The sequence below is a fragment of the Tetrao urogallus genome, assembly GCF_951394365.1.
Source record: "Tetrao urogallus genome assembly, chromosome: 6".
In the NCBI taxonomy this organism is placed as follows: domain Eukaryota; kingdom Metazoa; phylum Chordata; class Aves; order Galliformes; family Phasianidae; genus Tetrao; species Tetrao urogallus.
In genome coordinates, this window is record NC_136819.1 from 56,673,680 (window position 1) to 56,700,950 (window position 27,271).

Genomic DNA, 27,271 nt, shown 5'->3' on the forward strand with positions numbered 1-27,271 from the left:
CTAGTGCTGCAGATGACATCTGTAAAACAGGAGCTAACCTCCTTGTCTGAGCAATTCCAGTCATCTGCTCTGTTCCTAGGAGTCCAGGAGGTTGAAGCTTTTCATGGTACTGATTTATATCTTTGTTGTTATACGAGTTGGCCACACGTAGCTTTTTTCAGTATTTTAATGACAGTCTCTAATTTTCTTAACTGCTTGTTAGTCAGAATTACATTCCAGATGAAAGCTTTTGCATACAGGATTTATTTTTTTTTTTTTCAGTGACTTACGGTTCATCTCTTTGAAACAGTCAAGATTCTAATGTGCAAATAGTGTGTAACTTTTATAAACGACCTTTTTACGGAGCCATTTTATACTGAGTAGAGTAGCTGCCTGCTGTGGGATGTCGTGTTCAGCCAACGCAGTGGCAGGAGGAGTGCTGGTGTGTGACAGCATCTCACTGTCTTATCGTGTTTGTTGTGCTGCTGAGTGAGTGTGTGGAAGAGCAGCTTCCTGCTGATAACGTACCTTAAAACACAGCTGCCCTACCGACTCTGCTTGGTGAGGAGGGACGAGTTGTTAAATCTGGAGGCCAGTATTTCATGCTGTGAAACCTTTGCCAAATGAAGGTCTGGTTGTTTTGTTTTGTTTGTTTGTAGGCATATGTTGTTAGTGTTCTAACACTAATTCCTTAGAGATCACAAGGGATTGATTTGCAGAGGTCCTCAGTGTGGATAGATTTCTTAGTTTGATGTTACTGCTCATTTCTTTGTATGTGGATCTGACTTGAGAGGAGCTCTTCAAAATACGTGTTAGAATGATTCAGTCAAATTGATCTTTCAGTTCTGAAAGGAAATGCTTGTAATGAAAATACAATTTCTCTGGTGAACTGGAAAACCAATTTCATTTCCCTGGACAAAAAAAGATGTTGACTATGAAACTGCTTGATCGTTCTCTACTACCACCTTTTATTTCTTAACAAACGTTGTGTAAGTAAGACTTAACTTTAGAAGAATGATGTCAGTGATGGCATCAGTGTTGAGGCAGCAGAAGTCTTGTTTCCTTGGTGTTGTGCTGCAGGTAAGGCCTGTTAAAGTGCAGCATGGCTGAAGAAAATTTGCCACTTGAAATATTCAACTTGACATTTTTTTGATTGGGAAAACTGGATTAATAGCTTTTATTACTGTATTTCATACACTGCTGGGCTGCCAACATCCAACTGCTGCTTGCACAGGTCTCAACAAAAATACCTGTAAAAAGGAGACTCTGGAGGAGAAGGAAGGAGCTGCTGCAGTCAGATGAGTGAAGCAGGTTCTGCATCTCTGCAATGCTCCACCTTCTGCTGAACAACCTCTGCTACTTGAGATCATGTCCGTGTAGTGGAGCTCTTCATTTGGAGTTCTTTACTGTTCACTTGAGTGTTCTTGCTTCTTCCACTTAGGGATTTCTGCCTTAGATGCTGCCCTTTGAGTCTTGCAGAAAGCAAACTAGTGCTAAAGCCCACGTTCTTGGGGAAGGTGGTATTGATGCTGCTCAGCCTGCCAGTATTACTTTTGTAACAGCCTTGCTTCACAGCTGTGGCTCCTTCCCTGCTTTGAGCTGTGGCAGTGAGGAAGCAGCTGCAGGTGCTCGAAGGAAGAATACACAGAGGATGTTTGCCATTCTAGGCTTGTTGTTTTCTTGTTTCCAGTGTTTTGGCACAATTATCTGCCAAGCGCTGCCCCAGGCCCTTGAGATGTAGGTAATGCTAATACTTGGTTAAGCAAAGACATTGATGATATCCAAATCTGTTCCGCACAAATGCTTTCCTTTGTTATTTGTCCCACCTTATCTATGTATATTCCTTAATCCTCCCCCTTTAAGATCAGAGGGAGGTTGGTGTGTCTGTGTTCAGAAGGCCAGTATATTCTGACTGTGATTTGCTGTTACCTGACACCACGTGCTTGTCTTGTATTTTCAGATCTCTAAAGATGGTTCAAACAAGATAAATTTAATGCAGCCTATGGGAGCTTTTGTAGCTGAAAGGTCTGAGAGTCAGCATTTTCCATTGTGAGCTCCTATTTTTCAGGAGTTTGTGAATTGGCCATAAAATCTTTGGCCAAGAGTTTAAGGTCTTTCATAAAGAGACTTCTGCCACAGTTTTGCTTTCAGTATTGACTAGATGGCTGGGATACAGCTCTTGTAATCCTGCTCATTGATTGTAAACTGAATTAAAGCATGAATTTGCATGGCAACCCATAAAATGGACTTGTAACGTTCAGATATTTTTTAACTACCTGTAAATGCTGATATTTGATGGTTCAAGTGTGTTTCTAGAATCATGAACGCTGTTTTGAGCTCTCAGAGGAGGCAATAATGATGTTGACACCTTTCCACTTCTCCAAAGGAGCATCTTGTGTATTTGTACCGAGATTCCATTTTTGTACCTTTAACTGTAAAATAAATAGTCCAGAAATAAAGTTAAGCAAGCAAAGGGGATCTGAGTCAAACACGCAAAAGCAAGGGGTGCTGACAACTCCTCGTGTCGCTGTGCTTGCAAGGACTTTTGGAGTCACACCTTTTGATACGTGCAACCAGTGACTGCGAAGCGCAGCTGTGCTGTGACATGAGGACTGAGGCTCTTTGCTTTTGCTGCGTGGCCCAGGCTCTCTGTGCCTCGTGCACTGTGGTCTGTCCATGTTGGCATCAGTGCTGCAGGTGGCAAAAAGGTGGGAGGGATTCACGGCCAGTCTTGGAACCCAGCAGTTCCATGAACATACCAGTAACCAGTACAACTTCCATATGCTGTTTAGTCTCTGCTAGTTCATATTGCATGTTCACTTTAAACCAAATCTTTTTTGCTAAGCATGGTGCTTGTATTGGTATAAATAAAATGTTTAATTAAGATGTTCTGTTTCCCTGTTTTAATTGCGAAGTAGCACAGAGAGCATGGATCTACCTGAAAGGGGGAAGTCATTAATGTTAGCCACGACCTTCCTCCTCCCAGCAACCTGGAACTTGCTTTGAACTTGTCTTGTGGTGTTTAGTGTCCACTGTGCTTCCTCACTGGCTCTTCTCAGGGTAAGAATTCCTCTTTCCATCCATTATGAAGGGCAGCAGCAGGAAGGAGGACAGAATGGCTCTTCAGAATTTTTTTTTTCCTTTTTCTACTGGTTGGAAAAGCTGCTGAAAATAGTTGTGGTGATTCAGTGTCAGTAGCTGACGTGTCATCACTTCTGCCAGTGCTGAAAAACAGAATTAATGGACCACAGTTCAGATATGATGGAAGTAAACCTTTTCTTCCTCAGGTGCACGCAATCGCTGGTGAATTTAACAGCTGTGATGGAGGTCATGCACAGCAGCTTCAGCACAGCTGGCTTCTGAATGGCTTCCTGGTCACCTGAGTACGTTACAACAGAATTTGTTGCCAACAGCTCTGAGGAAGTTGGCTGAGCTGCTGTGGAACAGAAATGGCTCTGGAGAGCAGCTGATGAAAGAGAAGAAGAAAGAAAAGATGGGAATAAAAAGCTCTCGCGTTGGGAGGAGGTGACCTGGGCAGCCCCGTGGTGTTCTCTTGTTCACTGAGGGTGCTTAACTAGAAAATGTAGGCATAGCTTACTGATAATTCTAGGTTATCAAGATGATAAAAGCTGACTAAAAAGCTTTGCAGAAAGATACAGAGACATGAAGGGCAGCTGCTCCCATTCAGAAAAGGTCATTGGCTTGTAATAGTTATATGGAAAGGTCAGTTGAGTGCTTATTAAAGTGAAAGCTAGAGAAGGAATCAGGAACAAAATGGAGAACCTCTGTGCAGTGGTACAAATCTGCTTGAATGTCACATACAGGCTGTGTTTTCTCTTCCAGATTTGTCAACAGCTGGCTTGTCTGAGATGAGCTTGCTGAGGACATCTCCTAGAATCACTGAATCCTCAGAGTTGGAAGGGACCTCTGAGGACCATCCAGTCCAGCTCCCCTGCAACGAGCAGGGGCACCACAGCTCCCTCAGGTTACCCATGGCCTGATCCAGCCTCGCTTTGAAAGCCTCCAGGAAGCATCCACCACATCTCTGGGCAACACATTTGTTTTCCAACTTTATATTGAGAAGTTAAGCAAACTTGGCTGCTGTTACCCCTTGAAGCTTCTGTATCTGCTGCTCCTTTTGGTGATACTGAGGCTGTGCAGTCTTGAGGGGATGGCAGGTGTCTGCTGCAGTTTTGAATGCAGTGTCTTCTGCAGCCTTACCATGGTCTGTCTGGGTTCTGTGTCTTTTTTCCAGTGGATCCATAAAGTGAATTTTGATACATGTGCATAGATGTAGTAAAATCTGCACGGTTGGTTTTGTGCTTGTTGGTTTGGGCTCGTTTCCTCTGGGCTGCTCTGTGCTGTTTCATTCCTTCAGGGACAGCAAACATCCCCTGGGTTAACCTCATTCACCTCTGGTGCTAAGTGAGGCATCGCATGCGGAACGTGATTGAGCTCAGCTGAAATGCCTCTGACAGCTCCAGCAGTTCCTCAGCAGGAGGCAGAGGGGAGAGGAGAGCAATTATCAGCCAGAAAGACACTGAATGCAGAACAGATGTGAACACTGGGAAAACAGCGGGGCTGTCTTTAATGGCAAATTTACTGCTGCGGTGGGGAAGTCCCATCAAGGCTGTTCCTGCTGTTACATGCCATGGAAGGCTGCTAGGAGCATGAATGCAGCTTCTCTTTTCTACAGCACTCTGCTCTACAATTAGTGTAGAGCAGCCCTGAAATCCCACGCTGTCCGGCATCTGTTGTTGTCACCTCTTTTCTGAGGGGAGAAAAAAAAAAAGAGAACAGAGGAAAAAAATGGGGCAGAAAATGTTCAGTTGGAAGGGGAAGGGGGCAGTGGCCATCCTATATGCTTCCTAAATCCCTATGGAGCAGAAGTAGAGCAGAAAGTTAGGGGTCAGTGCCCTTAACTGAGCTGAATAAGGAACGGGAGAGATTTAGCATTTCTTCCAAATAATGTCTGAAGTTTAAATATCCGCTGCTGGATGATAGGAAGAATGCTGTGCTGCCTCACAGACACAGCCTCACCATCTGCTCTGACAGCATCAAATCCTGGATTGATTTGTGAACGCGATTAATTCAGCAGGATGGCTGGATCGAGGGATGAGTGAGAGATAATATTTATACCCCACCTCCAGCTGTGAATGTGCAATTGTTTGCTTCAGAAGCACAAAAGGAATTGTGTCGCTGTATTACTGCAAGAGTGACAAAAGAGAGGCATCCACTCAACAGCCCTTCTTTTCTTAGGCACCCAGGTTTCAAGGATAGGCTGACATAAGCCTGCTTCTGCTGGCTGTGAGGGGAGCACAGCCACTGTCCTTTTCCAGAGAACTTTTTTTCATAGCATCACAGCATGGCCTGGGTTGCAAAGGAGCACAATGCTCATCCAGCTCCAACCCCCTGCTGTGTGCAGGTCACCAACCAGCAGCCCAGGCTGCCCAGAGCCACATCCAGCCTGGCCTTGAATGCCTGCAGGGATGGGGCATCCACAGCCTCCTTGGGCAACCTGTGCCAGTGCCTCACCACCCTCTGGCTCAAAAACTTCCTCCTCATATCCAACCTAAACCTCCCCTGCCTCAGTTTAAAACCATTCCCCCTTCTGTTCTCTTTGTCTATTTTTTCTATTTTCCTATTTTTGTCTGTATTCCCTGTGCTGACGCTGCAGCTGGTCTCCTTTCTGCAGTTTAATCCCAAGATCTTGAAGCTTAAGGCTCCATGAGTTTGTCTGCACGGGCTGCAGAGGCAGATGTGGAGAGTGAGGCAGCCATCCCCAGCCTGCTCCTTGCGTGTGAGTGCTGCTGGCAGACCTGCTGCTGAGCCGGGGCACTGCGGAGCAGCGCTTCCATCTTATGAACAAGCAGGGGGTTGAATTTCTAGAGCTGGCAGAGCCTCGAGCTGATTTGGTAATACGGATATAGCCTGAGAGATCAAAAGCAAGACTTTGAAAGGAGATGGAGATGAAGGCTTTTGGAAATCCTGCTTAGTGTGACTTAAGTGTGTCAGTACGTTCTGGACCTGAGGGTTCCGTACTCAAAGCCCCGCAGGATGTCTGTGGACAGCAACAAGACAGAAGTCTCCCTTGTCCCACACTGACTTCTCCCTCCCACGTTTTCAAGCGTGTTGCATATCATCTGCTGGGGCTCTCAGAGCTGCAGAGGGAAGTGTGACGTTCTGATAACTGGGCCGCATCTTCTGGCTGCTTCATGCATGTCCCCTGCTTTGGGGCAGTGATAACGTTACACCTGGAGGAGCAGATTTGCCCTGGTAGGCAGCTTATTTTAGCTTGATCAAATTGTAACCCCATATCCAATGGTGACTCTGTTTCTACTAATTAGCAGTGGATTTTTTTAGTGTTATCATTACATACCAGGTATAATGACATTTTAAAGTTCCAAGCCTGTGGTTTCTGCTTCTGTTTATTCAAGCTGAGAGAGCTGCAGTAGTTGATATTGGGATCAGAATTTAAAGCTGTTCTTTGAAGGGCTAAGGATTGAGAATGTGATCTTCAGCCATCACTGCTGCACCTAAACTTGTGCACAACGTTTTGGAAAACTCCTCTCCATTTGTTAAAGAGACATCAAGGCCAGGCTGGATGTGGCTCTGGGCAGCCTGGGCTGCTGGTTGGCGACCTGCACACAGCAGGGGGTTGGAACTGGGTGAGCCCTGTGCTCCTTTGCAACCCAGGCCATTCTAGGATTCTATATTATAGAAAAGTTTTGAGAAAACAACCACTGGTCCCTTTGCTCACTCACACTGATATTCTACAGGCTTTGCTTTGTATAGCTAGCCACTAACAGGAGAACAAAGCATCCTTCTGGGAGAGCGGGCTGAGCAATTAGCATTGGGCTGAAGAAGGAAATTGGAAGGAAATTCCTGCCTTAGAAGGAAACTGGTGCCATCTAACAGGAACTGCTGGAGGGATTGAGGCCACAGGTGGATTTCATGATGAGCTGTGGGGAGATGCCCAGCAGCACTGGGGTCTAAAACTGAGCTTTAGTCGTGATCCTCGTTTCTCTTCAGATTTACTGTGACATGCAAAGGAAGGTTTAACTTTTATCATTTATTTACATGGTCACAAACAGAATGGCTGGGCCCAAGGATGAGTTGATGATCACAACAGGAAAGGATGTTTGCCCAAGGAAGGAAATGAGTGCTAACAAGTTCAGAGAGCTCTTCATCTTCCTGATCAAAGAGTGAGCCGTGAACCAGCATCCTGCCTCCTGCTGTCTGCTGGTGCACCACTGGGGTGAGTGAGAGCAGTGATGTTCTTCTGCCTCGTAAACGGCTCTTTACATGGGTGGACAGTGATAGGAGAAGGGGGAATGACTTTAAAGTGAGACAGGGGAGGTTTAGGTTGGATATGAGGAGGAAGTTTTTCACAAGAGGGTGGTGAGGCACTGGCACAGGTTGCCCAAGGAGGCTGTGGATGCCCCATCCCTGCAGGCATTCAAGGCCAGGCTGGATGTGGCTCTGGGCAGCCTGGGCTGCTGGTTGGCGACCTGCACACAGCAGGGGGTTGGAGCTGGCTGAGCACTGTGCTCCTTTGCAACCCAGGCCATGCTGTGATTCTATGATTCTATTCTATGTTTTTTCTTCTCACGTGTGCATGTAAGCTGTGCAGAAGTGGGATCTCAGCCACACTGATAGAGGTACATGGAAAGCCCCTTCTAAACTGCAGAGAAACAACAGGTTTTTTTTTTACATACCCAATAAGTTCAGTCTTAATCTGTGGAAGTCTGCACATTTTTACTGCTAAGTTTAGCAGTGTTAGATTCCCCCCTGACAGCTGCAACTGGACTGACTTCCTTCAGCTAACTCTTCTTGTGACAAGACTGTAAGCGCTCAATTATGGCTGATCGTGTGTCCTCTGATAGGAACAAATGCTTCAGAGGGATTTAAGATGGACGCACACTGACATTTTCCCTTGTGATTCCAATCAGGATTAAATTGGTCTGGTGTTGAATGTGGAGGTCGGTGGCCCTGCATGTGGCGGGGGATTGGAGCTTCATGATCCTTGAGGTCCCTTCCAACCCTGGCCATTCTGTGATTCTGTGATTAAACTCAGTGAATCCAGGAAGATGCATTAGAAGCTACAGGCCATCTCCAGACCACTGCTGTGCTTCCCTCACCTTGTTTTCTTGGCTCTTTTACAATTCATACAAGGAAGAAGTTGCTCTAATCAGAGCAAATCCTGAGGAGGTGGCTGCTGTGTGTTTTGAAATCCCAAACAAATGAGCGAAATGAAAACCAGGTTGGACCTTTTCTACAGAATTTGCTCTTCGTTCCATTGGTGTTTTATAAAGCCAATCCGTAATACAACACACCTTTCACTGAACAAGCCTTTGTCACACAGAACTACTGCCCTCTGTTACTCCGGACAAGGTCCTTGCAGAGGAATGGTGTGCACCCTCTGGCAAAGATCACCAGTTTAATTCTGTGTCCATCATTCATTACAGCACCTGCCCAGAAGTGACTGCAGCGGGTGACCCTGCATTTATTATTATTATTGTTATTGCAGGGAGCCATCATTAAAACTGCAAGGACGCTTACACGAACCCATGGGAGAAATATATCCGAACTTCTCCTCCAGCCGTTTGTTTTCTCATCCCTTTGCTGTTTCCTCTGGCTCCGGGTTGTGCCGATCGGAAGCGCTGTGAGCCCGTTTCGCTGCGGGCACGCGCACTCCGTGCTCTCATTCTTTCCTATCTGCCGGTTCGCGTCTCCCACCGAGCCCGCGCACGTGGCCACGCCCACTTTCACGTGGCCAGCAGTGCCGGCGGGCACCACCAGGGGGCGCCATAGCCCAGCGGCTGCGCGGCCCGGCCCCGGCGGTGAATGATCGCGCCCGGCAGCCCCCGCGCAGCGCCCGGCCCGCCGCCACCGCCATGGCGTTCACGTTCGCAGCCTTCTGCTACATGCTGGCGCTGCTGCTCACCGCCGCGCTCATCTTCTTCGCCATTTGGCATGTGAGTGAGGGAGGGAGGGGAGAGGGGAGAGGGGAGCCGCCGGGAGCCAGCCCGGGGGTTGGAGCCGCTCCACGGCGTGGCCTGGGGGAGCAGTGCCAGGCCGGGAGGGAATGGAGGGGATGGGATGGGGTGGACGGAATGGGAGCCTTTGGTGCTTTAGAAGCTATTGGGAAGTAACGCTGGCAGCGCGGCCCTGTGCCCACGCGGTGCTTTTGGCTCATCGAACGTCTTTCTGCTTCCGGGCTGTAGAATCACAGCTGTTCCAATTCTGTTGCAGATTATAGCGTTCGATGAGTTGAAGACAGATTACAAGAATCCCATCGACCAATGCAACACGCTCAATCCCGTAAGTTGCTCACTAAAGATTTTGCTTCCTGTGTCCGTGTGAAGTGCTTGTGTTTGCTGTTACCTTGTTAGAATGGAGCGGCAGTTGCATCTGTGCTGAGCAGCCTGGTGGAACTGTAGCGGAAACTCTTTGATTCTTCTGTGCTTTCAAGTTGAGTGTTCTGACTGTTGTTGATCTGTGGTGATCTTGTCAGCTGTCCCACTAACACTCTTTCAATCTGCTTTCTACGTTTTCGGCACAAAGACAGTTGAAAGGGTCAAAAAGATTAAAAGAGTCAAAATTGCATTAAAGGTGTGTACTGCTTCTCAGTTTCATTTTTAACGCCGCTTTCATTTCGTGAGGAACATCCGTTACACCTGAGATGTTTCATTCTGTCTGCCTGCTCATCCGCTCGGTTTTTGTTCCGTGGGGTTTCTCACAGCTTCGTGGACTCCCATATTTTGTGCCCAACAATTTTGCTTGCTTTAGCTTCTCCGTCAAGTGAGGAAAACTGTTACATGCCCGTTTTGTGTGTCCTGCGGGTTAGAATCAGAGGATAACTTAAGTTGAAGGGGACCTTACAGATCATCCAGATGTAACCCCTGCCACTGGGGGTTGTTGTAGTAACCTCAGGTTGAAATAAACCTTGCCATTGCTGAAGCTCTGAGGTTGTTAGAGATGAGTTCTTATCAAGCACTGAGTGAAGAAATTCCACTTCTGCTTGAGGGTTGAGGTGACTTGAAAGGTGGGACCGGGTGAATCCAATGAAGTTCAACACAGCACGGTGCAACGTTTTGCACTTGGGCCGGAGGAATCCCAGGCATCCATACAGACTGGAAGGAGAAGTCCTTGAGAGCAGCCCTGCAGAGAAGGACCTGGCGGTCCTGGTGGATAAAAGGCTTAACATGAGCCAGCAGTGTGCTCTTGTAGCTTGAAAAGCAAATGGTATCCTGGGCTCCATCAGCAGAGGGGTGGCCAGCAGGGACAGGAGGTGATTGTCCCCCTCTGCTCTGCTCTTGTGAGGCCCCATCTGCAGTGCTGTGTGCAGGTCTGGAGCCCCTGGTACAGGAAAGGCAGGGAGCTGTTGGAGAGGGTCCAGAGGAGCCACAAAGATGAGCAGGGGGCTGCAGCACCTCCACTACGAAGACAGGCTGAGGGAGCTGGGCTTGTTGAGCATGGAGAAAAGAAGGCTGCGGGGTGAGCTCAGTGCAGCCTGCAGTACCTAAAGGGAGCCTGCAGACAGGAGGGGAGTCAGCTCTTGGAAAGGGGAGATGACAGCAGGACAAGGGGAAATGGTTTGGAGTTGAGGGAGGGCAGCTGGAGGTTGAACGTGAGGGGGAAGTTGTGTGCTGTGAGAGTGGTGAGGTGCTGGAACAGCTGCCCAGAGAGGCTGTGATGCCCCGTCCATCCCTGGAGGTGTTCAAGGCCAGGTTGGATGGGGCCCTGGGCAGCCTGGGCTGCTGTGAAATGGGGAGGTTGGTGGCCCTGCCTGTGGTGGGGGGTTGGAGCTTTGTGATCCTTGAGGTCCCTTCCAACCCGGGCCATTCTATGACTGAGGTGGCCGTAACACAATACATGTTATCCTCGCTTTTTTGTTTGGTGTTCCACAATCAGGGATGCTGCTCTGATACTCCCTGCTTTGTGAGAAGCACTGGAGGCAAACGGTTTGCTTGTATCTGTAACCAGGAGCACGAGGGGAGCTCGTTCAAGAGCGCAGGGTTTGGTAAAGCAGGTGTTTCTGTCCCCGTGTCCCATGGCTTTTTCTTTTAGCCTGGTTTGGGGCAGTGCAGAAGTGAGTCCTGCACTGCAACTCGCTGTGTTTTGAAGAGCCAGGTAAATTATACAGGGGGAAATGTATTTTATAGTAGCTGGGGGGGAGAGTGCATGTCAGATGTGTGGGATGTAAATGGTCAGCAAGAGAAGGGCAGGAGGCCATAGGCAGAGCACTGCTGCCTGGGTAGCCGTGCATCTAACAGTTTCCCTTGCTGGGCCTGCTGCAGTGTGGGGGAAGGCAGATTCTCATTGCATTGGTGCATTATGTTGTTATTGCAACCTTTTAATGTATTACAGTGTGCATGTTTAAAGCAAATATTAACTTTCTGCTAACCCACATGCATGTGGTGGTTGTTTATATGATGGCTTCGTTGGAAATAGCGACTAACTTGGGATTTGTTGTGGAAGGAGGTTAGCAACTGGAAGTGAAGAGCTGGGCTCTTGAAGGGCTTTGCTAAATGGTGGTAAAGCAGCTGGGGAGGGTTGTGGAGCATTGCAAGAGAGCTGTCCTGCTGTGGGAGTAGGATCCAATAGAGAAGGTAAAGAGAAATACGTTCTGAAAGGTGTCGTGAAATCAACTACAGATTTCAGAGCTGGTAAACAGGCTGCTGCACAGAGCAGCACTGGTTTTGTTGTTGTTCCACTGTAAATAGAGCCGAGTTGTAGCTGGTAAGTACACCCAGAAGGGGCTGGGCACAGACACGTTGCTGAGACCTTTCAGGTACGACAGCTTGGTTTTGTTGTGCTTTCACTTTGTTTGGTGTTTGCCACTTCGGGAAGCAAAACGTAGCAGCAGGTGGTGAGGATGTTCCTTGGGAGGATTCAGAATCCGAGGGAGATGGTTTGGGGCTTTCAAACAAGAATTGCAGAACAGTGTGGCGCTGATGCAGTCCTGCACGCAAAGGAAGAAGAGCAGGATGTGTTGTGTGTGTGAGTGCAGGCACACACAGCTGAAATCTGAGCTAGAAATGCAGTGTTTCTCAAGAGGAGATGCTTTAGTGCTCCTTAGGTGGGAAGATTTGCTTCTTTCTGGATGGTGTAATAGAAGAGGAATCGATACCGCTTTGAGGTGCCTTGGTCTCGGGGTGGGTGCAAGGTTCTGCTGGCCCTTTGCATGCATTTACTCCACGTAGCCTTCCATAGTACTCCTATTAATAACACTAATAGCTGCTGGCATTTCATGCTTCTGTGGTGTCATAGTAATTGATAGTTAGCTCTGTGGGCTCCTGCTGGAAAGCATGATGCTGCCAAGCATGCACGCCAGGTGCGGGAGGAGGAGGCCGAAGCTGGCTGTGTGTTTACCTGGTGGGCAGAGCTTGGCCTCGGAGATGCCATCCTGGCACCAGTTGGAAGCTGAAAATTACATCTGTCTGACAGCTTTGTTTCGATATTCCGATATGAAAACATAAAACATCTTTTTGCCTCCAAACAGTTTCGTAGCACGTGTTTCTTGGTGATGTTCCTCTGTTACATGAGCAGAAATATCTCTGTCTCTTCTGTTACAGAGGCCACGTATAAAGCATGGGTCTGTTCACAGTGTGCTTAAGCTAACAGAAGCAATAGAGATCTCTTATTCTGAGCATTTCATTTTGTGAGTTTTTCTTCTCAGTTGAATGTCATGTGAAAACAGCAAGGCATGTCCTGCTACTTGCTCTTTTCACTTGCTGCAGTCTTGTTAGTGGTCCTTAAAAGAATTCTTAAACGAAGGCTTCCCTCCAAGATAGATGAAACAATGCACGTTTTGCTTGGAGTTATCCAAACTTCTAACTCGTATTTTTTCTTTTCCAGCTTGTACTTCCAGAGTACCTCATCCATGCATTCTTCTGTGTTATGTTTCTCTGTGCAGCAGAGTGGCTTACACTGGGTCTCAATATGCCTTTGTTGGCTTATCATATTTGGAGGTAATATTGATGAGTCTGGTGTCTGTGTACTCACGTTAATTGTAACTCATTGCAGTGCTTCCTGTTAAGTGTTCTGTGTCTGCAGCAAGTAAGGATGCTTCCTGAGGTGGCAGTGAGAAAGCTGACATCCAGGCTATCAAATAAAAAGCATCGCTTTGCTTCCTCTCCTTGTCTGTATTCCCTTGTGCCGTGCAAGAACCCCATATTGGGCAGCAGTGGCAGCTGATGTGACAGAGGTGCACTGAAGCTGCATACTGACGGCGTGGGCTGCTGGTAGGAGTGGCAGCCCTGCTTCCTTTTGCTGCTAGTTCTGTGCTGTGAGAGTGGTGAGGTGCTGGAACAGCTGCCCAGAGAGGCTGTGATGCCCCGTCCATCCCTGGAGGTGTTGAAGGCCAGGTTGGATGGGGCCCTTGGCAGCCTGGGCTGCTGTGAAATGGGGAGGTTGGTGGCCCTGCATTGGTGGGGGGTTGGAACTTCGTGATCCTTGAGGTCCCTTCCAACCCGGGCCATTCTGTGATTCTATGATAGAATCTGTGCAGGGAGCTGCAGGAGGTTGAAATGACCCAGTAGAACAGTTTTCCCTGTGGATGTAGCTGTGCTGGTCCTGGCTGGAGGTAGGGTGGCTGTTTGCCAGCAGCCTGCATTAAGCCACAGCTGCGGGATCGTTCTGCATTGACCTGTGTGAGTGCTGCTCTGCTCTGGTACCCAGCGTGCACTGTAGCAACGATTCAAGGCTGCAGGCTACGTAGGGTGCTGCAGCAATCCCTTCTCCACCTTTTCCAACCCTTTATAAGGAATCCCACGTGTAAAACTGGCAGAATGCTGTTTTTCATTTATAAACAAACGTCCCGTTGCCAGCTGCTGTGCCAGAGCTCGGCCTGCTTTAAGGCTGGGGGCAGCTCCTGGGTCTGTGTGTCAGAAACTCTTTGGTGCCCACGGTTGGCTGGGGCCTCCTGCACTTTGCAGTCTCCTGTGAGGGGCTGTGGGCTGCGGCTCCTCGTTGCAGTGCTGTGCTGCTTGGTGGGCGGGGGGCACAAAGCCATGTTTGCCGTTGCCGGTGCCCCAAAACTGATTGTGTGTCGCTTCCAGGTACATGAGTAGACCTGTGATGAGCGGCCCTGGTCTGTATGATCCTACAACCATCATGAATGCAGACATTTTAGCCTATTGCCAGAAGGAAGGATGGTGCAAATTAGCATTCTACCTTCTATCATTTTTTTACTACTTATATGGGTAAGTTTGCTCCTCTGTCCTCTGTCTCATCTTTAGTCTGCTCTTTTAGGCTGGGCGCAGTGCCAAGAGAAGTTTTGAACTCAGCAATGTAAATAACGCCAGCTTTCCTGAGGAAATAATTCACACAGTGCCTTATGTTCCATTATAAAACACGAGTCTTAATTTGGTTGGAATTCCTCATTTGAATCTGGGCATTAGAACGACTGGAGAGCTCCAGGCCTCTCCTCTGTTAAGCACAACTGAATGCCACCCTCCCCACCCAGACCTGTGTGTCCATGAAGAAATGGGAGCAGCAGCACTTCTCAGTTGTGTAGGCATTAGAACCGATTTTTCTTTGAGGTGGCACTCATTCCAAGAGTGAAAAGGGAGGGGACCCACAGGAGCCATCACAGCTCCCTTCTGCCTTGTCCTGCCTCCAGGCCAAAAGCTGATGGGCGTCTGGGCAACGGGACACAGCTGCTGAGTGCTGACTTGGGCGAGGGGTGCTGCAGGGCTCCCTTACGGTGCTGCTTCATCTGCTTGTTGCATCAGTTCTCATCATCCTGCGCAGTGCCCTCTGGTGTTTGTGTCACATCTCCGGTCCTGGTCCACGTGCCTCACACAGATTTGTTCCTTTGAGACCTCATAATTCAACGTGTAACGTTTATGAAAGTTACACACCTGAATGTTATTTTTGTTCTTCTTTTTCAGCATGATTTACGTCCTGGTGAGCTCTTAAGAAGACATTCGGCAAGCTTTGTTCCATTTAAGTGCATGCAAAAGCCACAAACCATGGATTATTTACAGCGACCACGTCGTACCAAGATTAAATACGGAACCCGATGATCGCATTTGCTTTACGAAACAATGACTCCCCTATTTTTAAAACATTTCCACATTTTATACTTGTGGAAAGACTGTTTTCTTATATTTTACCGGGACACTGAAATTATGGAATTACATTAGTATAAAGATTACTGGGTTTTGACTTTGCACTCCATAAGGAACAGCCGTAGTCCTCGATAGGTGTTTGTAACTGAGCAGCCATAGCACAGCAGTTCCTTTGGGCTTCAGCCCTGCATCCCTCTGACTGCCATCAGCTGTACTGCCATGGGCTGGGGGACCGGCGTGCCGTGCTCTGCCTGTGGGTGATGTCAGTCTGAAGAGATGAAGGGACACAACTGCAGAAACAGCACTTCTGTTCTTTTTTCCCTTTCCTATCTGGTAACCTTTCCCTGTCAGTGCATGGTTCTGTATTTTCACCAGCTGCTAGCCTTGCTGTAATCACAGGCGTGTCGTCGTGATAGGAAACATTGCATTGTCCACAAAGGAGTGAATCTGATTTGTTTACAGTCCGTGCACAGACACCATTAGCAAACTTACTCACAAATGGATAAATGCACACTTATCAATTCCAACGGTGAAAATACTCCTGAGCTTGAGAGTAATACCACAGAGCTTCTCAAAGGAGAGATTGTGAAACTGCCCTGCTGTTCCTTAGTGCAATAAATAAAGTCTCAAATTCAGAAATGCTTATTTTTATTGGTGCCTCATTTTGTCTTTAAATTCATCTGTTGGGATCATTGCATACCTTTTAGAACCAGAACACAGAATCAAGTCGTGTCTGAAAAGGGAAACTCCAATTCCCTGCTTTTGTGTTTTTGTGGCTCTGCAGATGAACAGTGATTGGGGCTGGGAACATTGCATTGTAAATGGTCGTTGTGAACAGCTTCCATGTGATAAGAAGAATCTTTTCCATTTACCCGTTGAGGAAAATGAAGTAATTTTCCAGTTTTAGCAACACATTTTTGTATAAATAGTTTATTTGTTCCCTTTGAGTCCCCCAGGTGCTGGATCTAATAGCACAACGTACGGGTGGCTGCAGAACTCTGCACAGTGGAAGAAAATAGGTAGAAACCCAGGTGTTACAGATCTCCTGCACTGGGGACTTGGCATCTTCAACAGCCATTGAATGGCTCCCATTAATTTGGCTGCTTTTTGAGTACTTCCATAGCCTAGAATGAAAGGTGCCAGAGGCAGTGAGCTGTGCCTCACAGGATGTGTGTGTGTGTATGGGGGGGAAATGAAACCTGCTGGAAAATTCTGCTTAATTTCACGTGGTGCCTCCAATTTCCTATTCCAACCCACCCCAAACTGCTCCAAGCTGTACTCCACCTCTTCTGTGTTAAAAAAAGACTTCTTTTCCTTAAGCTGTAACTCTGAGCTTTTTGCTAAACAACGGTGAAAGTTTCTTTGGAAATCCACGCAATGGTTCCTATTGGACCATCTTTGTTTTTTCCTGCTTCACTTTACTGCCATTTGAAACGCAGGGCTGTGAGGGAGCAGAGCCATAATCCTGTGCACTCAGCTGCACAGAAGCAAAGTATTCCTCAATAAATAAAACAGTAAAGCTTTACATGTGGGAATCCAAAAGTGAAAGCAGGAGAGTAACTTCCTAATGGGGTTCTACTGTGAGCTTCAGCTTCCAGCTGCCCCCAGGAACAAAATGCTTGGCTTGAGTCTGTCGTGCTGCTGCAGATAAGTGTGCCAGAACTGAGGAATTACACATAGCTATATATCTACTACGTATCTATTACATATAGCTACATTTTACAAACAAGGCTGTAGCCAGGAAGTACATTTGTCTCTTCTCCTTTCCCAACACACTAAAGTAGAAGGCAGCCTACTGGCATTCCAAGTCTGTACTTAGCTGCCATAGGGTTACAGATGGTTTTGTTTCCACCTGCATGTCCAACACTTGTCCCAGTTCTCATGCTGCACAGAAACAGAGACAAAACACAAATGAAATTCGGTCACAGCTTTGATAGCCCAGCCCTGCTTCCATGCAGTAAGCACAGAACGTCAACACAGAGAGGCCAGCACACCAGTGTAGTGACAGCACAGTGCCAAGAGATGCTAAACATCAGATAGTCTATGTTTGGATGTTGGGGAAATTCTCCACAGAGTGGTGAGGTGCTGGAACAGCTGCCCAGAGAGGCTGTGATGCCCCGTCCATCCCTGGAGGTGTTCAAGGCCAGGTTGGATGGGGCCCTGGGCAGCCTGGGCTGCTGTGAAATGGGGAGGTTGGTGGCCCTGCATTGGTGGGGGGTTGGAGCTTCGTGATCCTTGAGGTCCCTTCCAACCCGGGCCGTTCTGTGACTCTGCTCAAGTTGTCCTTGTGTTGAGAAGCCTGTTAGGCATTCAGGTCAGCACCACACCAGTAATGAACACAAAACAGTTCAGTGCATTTTAAGGCAGTGAGTACAAAGGATTGCTAAAAAGATGCAGAAGCTCCATCAGGATTCCTGCCTCCAGCCCCAACACTTGACACGCATCTGAAAGCGAGCAGCGGTGGCACTGAGGCAGCAGCAACAAGCAGGTACTGAGGTTGGGATGAGCTGCCTTGTCCAGGTGTTTGCCACAGCCACGCAGATAAAGCCACTCCAGCACACGTTCACCGTGACACCGACCTCTGTGCTGTACCCTGTGCTTCCAGCTGTGCAGCTACACTCCCTCGGAAGTCATGGATATAATTGTATTGCTGAAAAAGCACAGTGACATTTGTGAGGAGCGCTGCGTACTTCTGAGCAGGTACAGCCCGTCCTAAAAGGCTGCCTGACTCCCCACAATTCAAGCAGCACCCTCCAACTCTGTTTAAATAGTTTTTCGTCTTGTGCTCACTCCAAATCCTCTGGAATTTTTTTAACCACTGGACAAATGAGATGGATCTTAGCTCAGGTTCTATGCTTGCCAGAAAGAACACATGAGCTGAAGGTAAGTCTAGGAAGGTGGGAGTTCCATGTTAGAAATCAAAGCTGCTTCGTTTGGGCCAACCAAGGAACTCTGCTCTCTCCACAAAGAGTCCATGATGCCAAACAACCTCCATTCAGCATAATGAGACCCAGCAGTTTGTGCTAAGAGCTGTCATGTCAACCCATACATCATTTGGAGCACTAATGTCCAAGCGTTTAATATGAGATTTAATGATCAGAGGCTAAAGGAGAGAGCAACCCAAGCGAAGGCTTCAAATGATAACATTTGTTCATATTTCCTACTCCCACCCCAACCTCCTTCAACCAAGGATGCAAGCTGTTCCCTCACCTGTCCTCTTGGCTTGTGGAAAACTGATTTTCAACAACTAGCTCAAATTAAATTTGGATTCCATAGAGGCTTTGAGCTGGCGAGGAGACAGCCTTCAGGTAACTCCTTTTTTCTTGGAAGCTACTGCCTTGCAAACTGACTCAATGTCAGCTTCTCTTGTCTGTACACAGAACTACTGTAAGAGCATAACTTATGTATGAACTTCTGCTGGCCCAAGAGTAGCCAAAATCCATCAAAGCAAGAAGAACAGAAACCCAGCTGTTAAGCAGCTTAAGACCCTCCATGTAGGGTTTGAAAATTAAGTTAGGGGTACTTCTTGAAAGACTGCTTGTGCTTTCATGTGGCAGCTACAGTCAGGATGAGTTAGAAAGATTTAAGAAAGAGGCAGAAAAATTAAACAGAAGAGAAGGAGGACAACCGAAAGATGGACAACAGCTTAGTGAGTTATGAGCAGGGATAAGGATGAGAAAGCAAGAGATTACTAATGATGGCAGAGAGCAGACAAGCAGGACGTGTGCTGAATTCAGTATAGGCAGACCAGGCTGGCAACAGGAGGAAAGAAAAATGCCAGAGGCAGCTCAAACTCAGGGAAGAGGTGGGGGCAGCAGATGTGAAACACCTCCAAGAGGTGGAGGGATCCCTTTGTGAAGCGGAAGGAAGGGCTGTCCAGACTCTCCACTTGTTTCAACCATCTGTTACCTGCTGCAGTCCCATTACCTTGACTGTCTGTATCGCCCGAGATCCCCTTAATTCTCTGAGGCTGTCTATTGCTTGCTGAGGTGTCACCACATCCGAAAGCTGAAGCAGGAGGCATGCAGCTACTGTAAGGGAAAGGCAAGCATGTATTCTGCTGAGCACCTCTTGCTCTGCACAGCACTGCTTTGGCACAGTAACTGCTCTATTCTGTGAAAACCACTCTAGGCAAAGCCAACCCCTCCATATCAGAGATAACACATCTGCTGGACCTTTTACCAGATAGAGTTGGATGGCCTTTGTCCCATCTGACTGCTGCACCTTTAAGCAGTGGTGCCTCGTGGGAACAAAGGTCTAAATCAGGTTAGTTAATCAGGCACTAAGAGCTGCTTACTGAGACAGGAGCGTCCGAGGCCACCGTAACAGCTGCAAGAGAAGAGAAGGTTTGGTTACAGCAAGCTGTGGCACACTGCAACACTCAGCCCCCATACACAAGTGTAGATACAGCTCCTGCCTCAATATATTCAAGAGCAGCAGTAGTCTAAGAAAGTCTTGTAATTACTTCTAGAAATACTGAGTACCTCTATTTATTCTCCAAAGCTTCCATTTTTACTGTCACTTTGGAGAATGTGCTGTTTTAAAGTTCCTCTTCGTTCATGGTAACAGCCCCAAAGGCACAAGAGGTCAACAGAAGGTGTGAGGAGATCTCCATTTCCTTAAATCCTGCTCCAGGTTAAGGTTCTGATAACAGCTGTGAGTTAATGGTAACAGCAGGCCTCTGCAACAGTAACAAGTCCGAGTACTTCAGCGGCTGGCTGTGCAGGAAGCTGTCAGCAGGATCTCAGGGAACATGGATCTGGGAAAGCTCATTTTCTCTACCCTGAGCTCAGCTACAAATGCTTAAAGATAGAACTTTCAACAAGTCTTATGCAATTTAAAGTGAATTTGGCACTGCTAGGACCCAATGTGCCTCTGGTAAACAGCCTGGGGTACGTTATCCTGTGACAGTGTCTGCTTTAACTTACAACTCCTCCTACAGACCTGATATCCAACCAGCCCAGCCACAAGGAGCAGCACAGTACCAGTCAGCACACATTTTGAAGCATTTGCAGGACAGAGAAGGGGAAAGAGGGAGAAACAGATCTCAGAAAGGCCAAGTCAGCTCCAAAGGGGTACAAGAGGTGAAAGAAGTTTTTCCACAGCTTGAGCTAACCCCAAAGTGACTGTCATTTGACAGGGTTCCATTTCAGGTGGTCGTGCAGGAAGACTCGGTGAAGGAACCACAACTTACTGGATGATTGTCTTCCTGTTGCTTTCCAGGCAGCTTCTGAGCTCTTCCAGAATTGTGCAGCAGGTGGTGACGTCAGGAGCATCTCCATCTGGAATAGGATAGTGGTGCACACAGATCCCACACTCTTGGTAGGCATCTATAAGGTTTGGTACTCGGTATTTTAAGAGCTCTCCTTTGGTACAAAGCACAAACACGTCCTGTGTCCCACAGCTCTTTAATTCGTCTGCCAACAGATTAAGCAAATAAACAAAGCCTATCAAGCTTAAGCATGAACAGATTTGCTACTTGGTACCAATCCCCTCGTTTAGCCTTTGAAGTTAAGACAACAGAAGTTAGCAATTTTGCTTTGAGCAGCATTTATTTCTGTTGAGTCTTGCCTCCACTTGTCTTCAGATAACCTGCAGGAGGAATTCTCAATTCAGAATCAGCCTGTAGACAAGGCTCACCCAAAGTAAGGTCAGCACTGAAAACAGTCCTACTCACCACTGCTGGCTCAAGCATGATTCTACCCCATCTCCAGCTATAACTGTCCAACTGTCTACCTTTTCTAGCCTTTACAGCTGAATCCCAAGCACAGATTTTTTACACTATTTCATCTTTTCTATCCTCTTCACAGTTTCCACTGGGAAGGGGAGATAACAGCTCTGTAATTCATCTCAGTCCTAACTGTTCTGAAGATGCTCTTCGCCTGCACATGGTGTGTGACTTCACAGAACTCAAGTTACTGGGAGCAATACAAAGATAGCTGCATTGCTCCAGCCTGGAAATATCCTGCCCAGGTTAGGTGAACAGCAGCTCCATCAGACTCCAAGTCAAAGGAAGCCTGTAAGAGTATCTTCTGCTTCATTTTACACTCACATTGTTCTTACCCATTCCATGCCAATGAGAGGCAATCAGGCTCTGAACAGAAGACTCACCGATATCTTTCTGAAGGTTCCTTCTAATGTCCTTAAACCTGCAACCTAAAACAAATGATGAATGCTGATTATGACCTGAGATTTCATAAATGCCTGCTACAACAGAAGAGCAAAGCAGGCACCCTCCCCTCAGCACCAAAGCCACATCCCCACAACAGTTCTTGGTTCTGCAAATGGATTGCTAGTGCAGAATGCAGTATTAAGCAAATAATGGTGTTTAAACTGCCATAGAACAGGATTTTAAATGTCACTCAAGGTTTTAAACTACTGTACACCTTACAGATGAAAAGTTTGGGATATTATAAATCAGAATGCATTTGGTGCCAGGACTGTGCACCTCCGGAAGCATACCCTGAAAACATGAGTGCAGAATCCTGTACAAGAGCTCTGCTGGCAGGTCTGCACTGCAGTTTAGCATTCAAAGGTTGAACATCTATTAAAGGAGCAGCTCATGTAGCTTAACATGAAAATGCAACCATTTCTGGTGTACATGTTAACAGGTGTTTTTGTGGGATTCTCATCAGTACTGGCACCACCTACTGAAAGTACCTTAAATCACAGAATGGCCTGGGTTGCAAAGGAGCACAGTGCTCACCCAGTTCCAACCCCCTGCTGTGTGCAGGTCGCCAACCAGCAGCCCAGGCTGCCCAGAGCCACATCCAGCCTGGCCTTGAATGCCTGCAGGGATGGGGCATCCACAGCCTCCTTGGGCAACCTGTGCCAGTGCCTCACCACCCTCTGGCTGAAAAACTTCCTCCTCATATCCAACCTAAACCTCCCCTGTTTCAGTTTCAAACCATTCCCTTGTCCTATTACCATCCACCCTCACAAACAGCCGTTCCCCCTCCTGTCTACATACTCCCTACAAGTATTAGAAGGATACTACTTGGAAGACACTCGGCCAAATAACAGAAATCAGAATTTAGGGCTACGAGATAGTTCTTCTCATCAGCTCAAACACACCCACAGACTTCAGCAGTGCTGCTTACCTGGCAGGGAACACACAGCCAGGAACGCAGAGGAGTAGGCAGGAGGCAGCGGAAGCCTGTCGGGAGATAGACCGCACGTTAAGTAATCGGAAAAATATAAAAAAGAAAAGAAAAGCAGCATTACGCTGATCACTTAAAGAGAGATTTCGTACAACACCGAGGGAACAGCACATCCCACAGCACGCTCCCGCGCAGGGCCGATAGAACCCCACAGCCCCCGCCCCGCTCCTCACCAGGACAGCGACAGCGGCGGCGGTTCCTCCCCCTCCTCCTCCTCGGCGGCCTCTTCGTCTGACGAGTCGAAGCCCACTACGTGCATGGCTCGCAGCTGGATGGAGAAGAGCGACGAACCCACCGGAGCGCTGCGCTACCCCTCGCTTAGAGCCGAGGTTGAGGGGCCGAAGATCCCGGCCCCGGCCCCAAGATGGCGCCGCTCCCCTCCCGCCGTCCTTTTGAATTCAGCCCGCCCACCTGCCGCATCTCATTGGTCAGCCCTTCCCTCTCGTCGTCCAATGGAGAGCCATCGAGGGGCCTTCTCTATTTGGCGGCCAGAGGAGGAGGAGCTCGTTGATTGGCTGGCGGCGATGTCGCTTGAATTTGGCATCTAGAAAACTCGCTTCCAGGCTTCACTTTCTGGAATTTTCTGTCATAGAATCACAGCACGGCCTGGGTTGCAAAGGAGCACAGTGCTCATCCAGCTCCAACCCCCTGCTGTGTGCAGGTCACCAACCAGCAGCCCAGGCTGCCCAGAGCCACATCCAGCCTGGCCTTGAATGCCTGCAGGGATGGGGCATCAGCAAAGAAAAGCAGTCATAGATGGCCTAAAACTTGCCCATAGGAAGTTCTTTACTAATGTGTGGAAGAACTTCTCTACAGTCAGGATGACAGGGCGCTGGAACAGGCCTTAGAATGCTATTCTAGAGTTCAGTAAGGCCTGCCCACATTGGGTTATATGGCAGGTGGAATCTAAAGCAGCTCAGTCTTGTTTTCTTCTGCCCAGCGTTGTATCATGGCACCAGTGCAATGAGTCCCTTGGTTGCTCTCAGTGACATGAGGGGTGCTGTAGGCAGCCGCTTGGTGCTTCTTGCCTGGTTCACTCTTGGCACTGGCTAGGCCTGCCTTAGCCCTCTTGCTGTTTCGATGCACATCTCACCTTCTCAAACCAAGGCAGAGGCCAAATGTAATCAAACTGCCATCGCTGGAGAGGACTGCGTCCTCTGGCAAGATGTGCTGCTCTTTCAGGCCGCAGTCTCGGTCTCATCTTGGAGCAAGCATTGCAGTCTCAGCACGCCTGGACAGTATCAGACAGTTGTATGGGCAGCCCCCATGCTTTAGCAGCTGCCCATGTTGTCTTTTGTCCAGCTTCTGATATGGCCAGCAGGCGATGCTCTCATATGGTGAATCCTCAATCCATCAGATTTGAGCCAGTGTGTCAGCTTCATCATTTCACAGAATTACAGAATGGCCCGGGTTGGAAGGGACCTCAAGGATCACGAAGCTCCAACCCCCCTGTGCCATGCAGGGCCACCAATCTCCCCATTTCACAGCAGCCCAGGCTGCCCAGGGCCCCATCCAACCTGGCCTTGAACACCTCCAGGGATGGATGGAGCATCACAGCCTCTCTGGGCAGCTGTTCCAGCACCTCACCAGTCTCATAGCAAAGAAATTCCCCCTGACCATTTCCCAGTGATTGTAGAGCTCAGTGGCCAGAAAGATGATAGACATGTAGGATCGTGTGTTTAACCACATCCCTAGCCACATATCTCTGCCCCAGACTGGTTGGGCATGGACAGTCCATTCCTGAGTTGCTTTTATTGCTTGGTTTGGTCCCAGAGTCCTGTTGATGGCTCAGCACTGGAACTGCACAGAGAGACTGTCACTAGCGAGCTGTCTGAGGGAATTAGCATTCTGCAGGTAGCAGTCATAAATCCTTCAAACCTTATGATTCTGCAGCAGTGGATATTAACCTTTTCCCTCATGTTACAATTTAAAGAAGTTTTCAGGCTTCTCCTCCCCACAAAAGTCATAAAGAGTTAGAAGTTAATTACAAGCTCTCACACCAGATTCACCCCTGCGTATGTGACATTGACCACACTCTCAGCACTGTTCTAGGCAGTGTGTGCAAGTGCCCTTCTCCTCAGTTGTGTTGCTTTGTGCTGTGATTGCCTTAAGGCTCCTTGCCTGATGCAGTTTTCCTCCCAGCTGTGGCCACACCTGAGGATATGGGTTCAGATGCTCTCACTGCTGTCAGGGGATCCCCACCTTTGCATGTTTTATTTGTTCAGCCAGCTGGTGCCACTATTCTTTTCTTTCCAGCAGATTTTTTTCCTCCTGTAGTAGAAAAAAATAACAAATTATTTGCCAAAACCTGAGGAGCCCAATTCTGTTCTGTAGCAGGAAGGTGAAAATTTCCTATCTCAAAAAAACTGGATGACTTTCATGTTCATAATGGTCACTTGAAGTCATTTTCTGTGCAGGCGGATGGGGCCCAGGGATGCAGTGCTGGTGATCAGTATGGGCAGATAGCAGAGCGTTTGGTGAACGTTTCTGCTTTTTAGGTACAAATGTCACAAAGCTTTACATTTGTGGTAGAAAATGACACATTGCTCTCCTTGAGTGTAATTAACTCTGATTGAACAACATCACAATTTCTTGCTTTCCTGGCAGAACTGAAATGTGGCATGACAGAGTGTGGGCATTTTTATAAACCTGAAATAAATTTGTCTTGCTCTTCCCTCTGCCTTCCTCCTCTTCACATACCAACAATAACAGCAATTACAGAAGTCATTAAGCTATTGCAGGAGGCATTCAGGTCTAATGGAAACCAGCTCCTCTCTGTGAAGATGAAGTTCATCAACCCACTGGTGACTGTGTCAGCTATAGTTTTCTGCTTGTCCTAATTTTGCCCTAAATTAATCTGTTTGGACCGTGGATTGAGGCTGACTTTTATCTGGCAAGTCCTTCGTGTTGCAGAAGTGCAGTGGGAGGAGAGAGGCAGGAGGTCCAGAGAGAGAACCTTTCCCTCACCCTCATCTGGTGCAGCTCCAGGCTGTTCCCTAGAGAGCAGAGCTCAGCACTGTGCCTTTGCTCCCTGTGAGGAGCTGCAGGCTGCCATGAGAAGCTGTAGGCTGCTGTAAGAGAGTTGGGTAGAGAGGAACTTGATGGGCTTCAATTAGAGCAAATGTAGAGTCTTGCACTTGGGGAGGAATAACTGCACGCATCAGTACAGGTTAGGGGCTGACCTGCTGAAGCTGAGCTCTGTGCAGAAGGACCTGAGGGTCCTAGGAGATGAAAGGTTTGCCATGAGCCAGCAGTGTGCTTTAGTGGCCAAGAAGTCCAGTGGGACCCTGGGGGTGCATTAAAAAGAGCAGGGCCAGCAGGTCGAGGGTGGTGATCCTCCCCCTTTGCCCTGCTGAGGCCACATTTAGATCACTGTTTGGGGCTCCTCGGTTGAAAAAAAGACAGGGATCTCCTAAGAGGAGACCAGCAGAGGGCCACAAAGATGATAAAGGTTCTGGAGCATCTCCTATAAGGAAAGGCTGAGAAACCTGGAACTGTTCAGCCTGGGGAAAAGAAGACTGAGGGGGAATCTGATTAATGTTTATAAATATCAAAAGGGAGGTGGGAGGCAAATGCATGATGCCAGGCTTTTCATAGTGCTGCACAGTGAGAGGACAAGGAGTAATAGCCTAAAATTTGAGCATACGAAGTTCCATACCACCGTACAGAAGAACTTCTTCATAGCGAGGGTGATGGAGCACTGGAGCAGGCTGCCCAGAGAGGCTGTGGAGTCTCTATGGAGACATTTGAGATCTGGATGCCTTCCTATGTGACCTAGAGTGGGGTCCCTGCTTTAGCCAAGGGATTGGACTCGATGATCTCCTGAAGTCCCTTCCAACCTCTGCAACTCTGTGATTCTGTGGCAAGGAGCTGCAGCCACCATGATGGCTCCCCTCAGCCTCCTCTGCTCTGCGCCCAACAAAACCAGGGCTCTCAGCCACCTCTCACATCTCCTGCCCTCAGATCCTTCCCCACCTTCATAGCCTTCCTTTGGACACTGTAATGGTTACACTAGCTTGCTGTCCTGTAAGCTCTGGGGGAATGTTTTTTCTGTCTCTTTTTAAACAAAATCCAAGCTCACTGCAACTCAGTCTGTAGGTAAATCAATCAAAAATGAAAAAAAAAAAAGGAGCAGAATTTGAACATTAGAATAAGTTTGGAAATTTACTGAATCATTCTCTGGCTTCTTTTTAAAAACTAGGAAAAAAAGTATAGCAAGTAGTTGTGAAAATGTAGTCCTTTGGATGCTGCAGGACTGAAAGTTTCTATTTTAGCAAGAGATGAGTGATCGCGTCTTGAAGTTGCTTTATTCTTTAGAAGTGTCTCTCACAACGAGGAGGAGGCCTCCTTTATCACAGATACAAACAACTTGCCTGCTGGTGTCCATTCCGGTACGCAGAATCATCCCTTCTGGCAGAATCAAGGCATGAGCTCTCATGTGATTGATACAGGTGCTGGCAGATCAAAATCTGTCTGTTTTCCTGCTGAGGAGAGAGCTTCCCTTGTAAGATCTCTTTCCTCAGGGTTTATGAGCTAAACTGGGCAAACAGCTTCCTTCTTTCACAGCTATGAAGGATGTCAGAACGTTGCAGCTGTATGGTACGTGCTTTTCTCTGAAATTATTGCTTTGAAAGCTCTGAAATCTCAATTTCACCTTCTCGTGTCCTCACTGAGCTTTCTTGCACAACATTCCTTCAAAACAGAGGAGAAAAACAGTAGAAGCAGAGATGAGGACATAGAAACATGCTGTTTTGTTCCCCTACCAGCCCCAAAACACAGGATGCAGGCAGGAAAGCTTTGCACAGGCAATTCTGGCTGCCACCAGGTTTGGTCTATATTTATCCTATTTCACAGCAGGATTTAACACCATGGTGAATGTTACTGATCATCCAGAGGATGTCTTCATGGCTGCCAGGTGTTTGTTACGTTACAAGCTAAGTTTGCCTTGCTAAGTGTTGCTGCTGTGTTAGAGCTTTCATAGAGAGGAAGCTGCCAGCGATGTCCTCTTACCACAACACTCCCACAAGAGCTGGTGGCTGGAAGGAGAGGTGA

At 47.8% G+C, this 27,271-nt stretch overlaps 2 protein-coding genes across 2 annotated transcripts; one reads left to right on the forward strand and one right to left on the reverse strand.

Annotated features, from left to right (window-relative positions):
* Nucleotides 1-8,876: 8,876 nt before the first annotated feature.
* On the forward strand, nt 8,877-14,907 carry CNIH1 (cornichon family member 1; the record flags this gene model as incomplete). Its single annotated transcript, XM_079536831.1, has 5 exons — nt 8,877-8,957; nt 9,235-9,303; nt 12,844-12,956; nt 14,046-14,189; nt 14,880-14,907. 5 exons carry the CDS (start codon nt 8,877-8,879, stop codon nt 14,905-14,907), a joined length of 435 nt encoding a protein of 144 aa, XP_079392957.1.
* Nucleotides 14,908-17,622: 2,715 nt separating this feature from the next.
* On the reverse strand, nt 17,623-22,478 carry CDKN3 (cyclin dependent kinase inhibitor 3; the record flags this gene model as incomplete). The annotated part of the gene is made up of 7 exons (XM_079537640.1): nt 17,623-17,709; nt 18,987-19,090; nt 19,357-19,388; nt 20,254-20,476; nt 21,171-21,215; nt 22,160-22,215; nt 22,399-22,478. 7 exons carry the CDS (start codon nt 22,476-22,478, stop codon nt 17,623-17,625), a joined length of 627 nt encoding a protein of 208 aa, XP_079393766.1.
* Nucleotides 22,479-27,271: the final 4,793 nt, after the last annotated feature.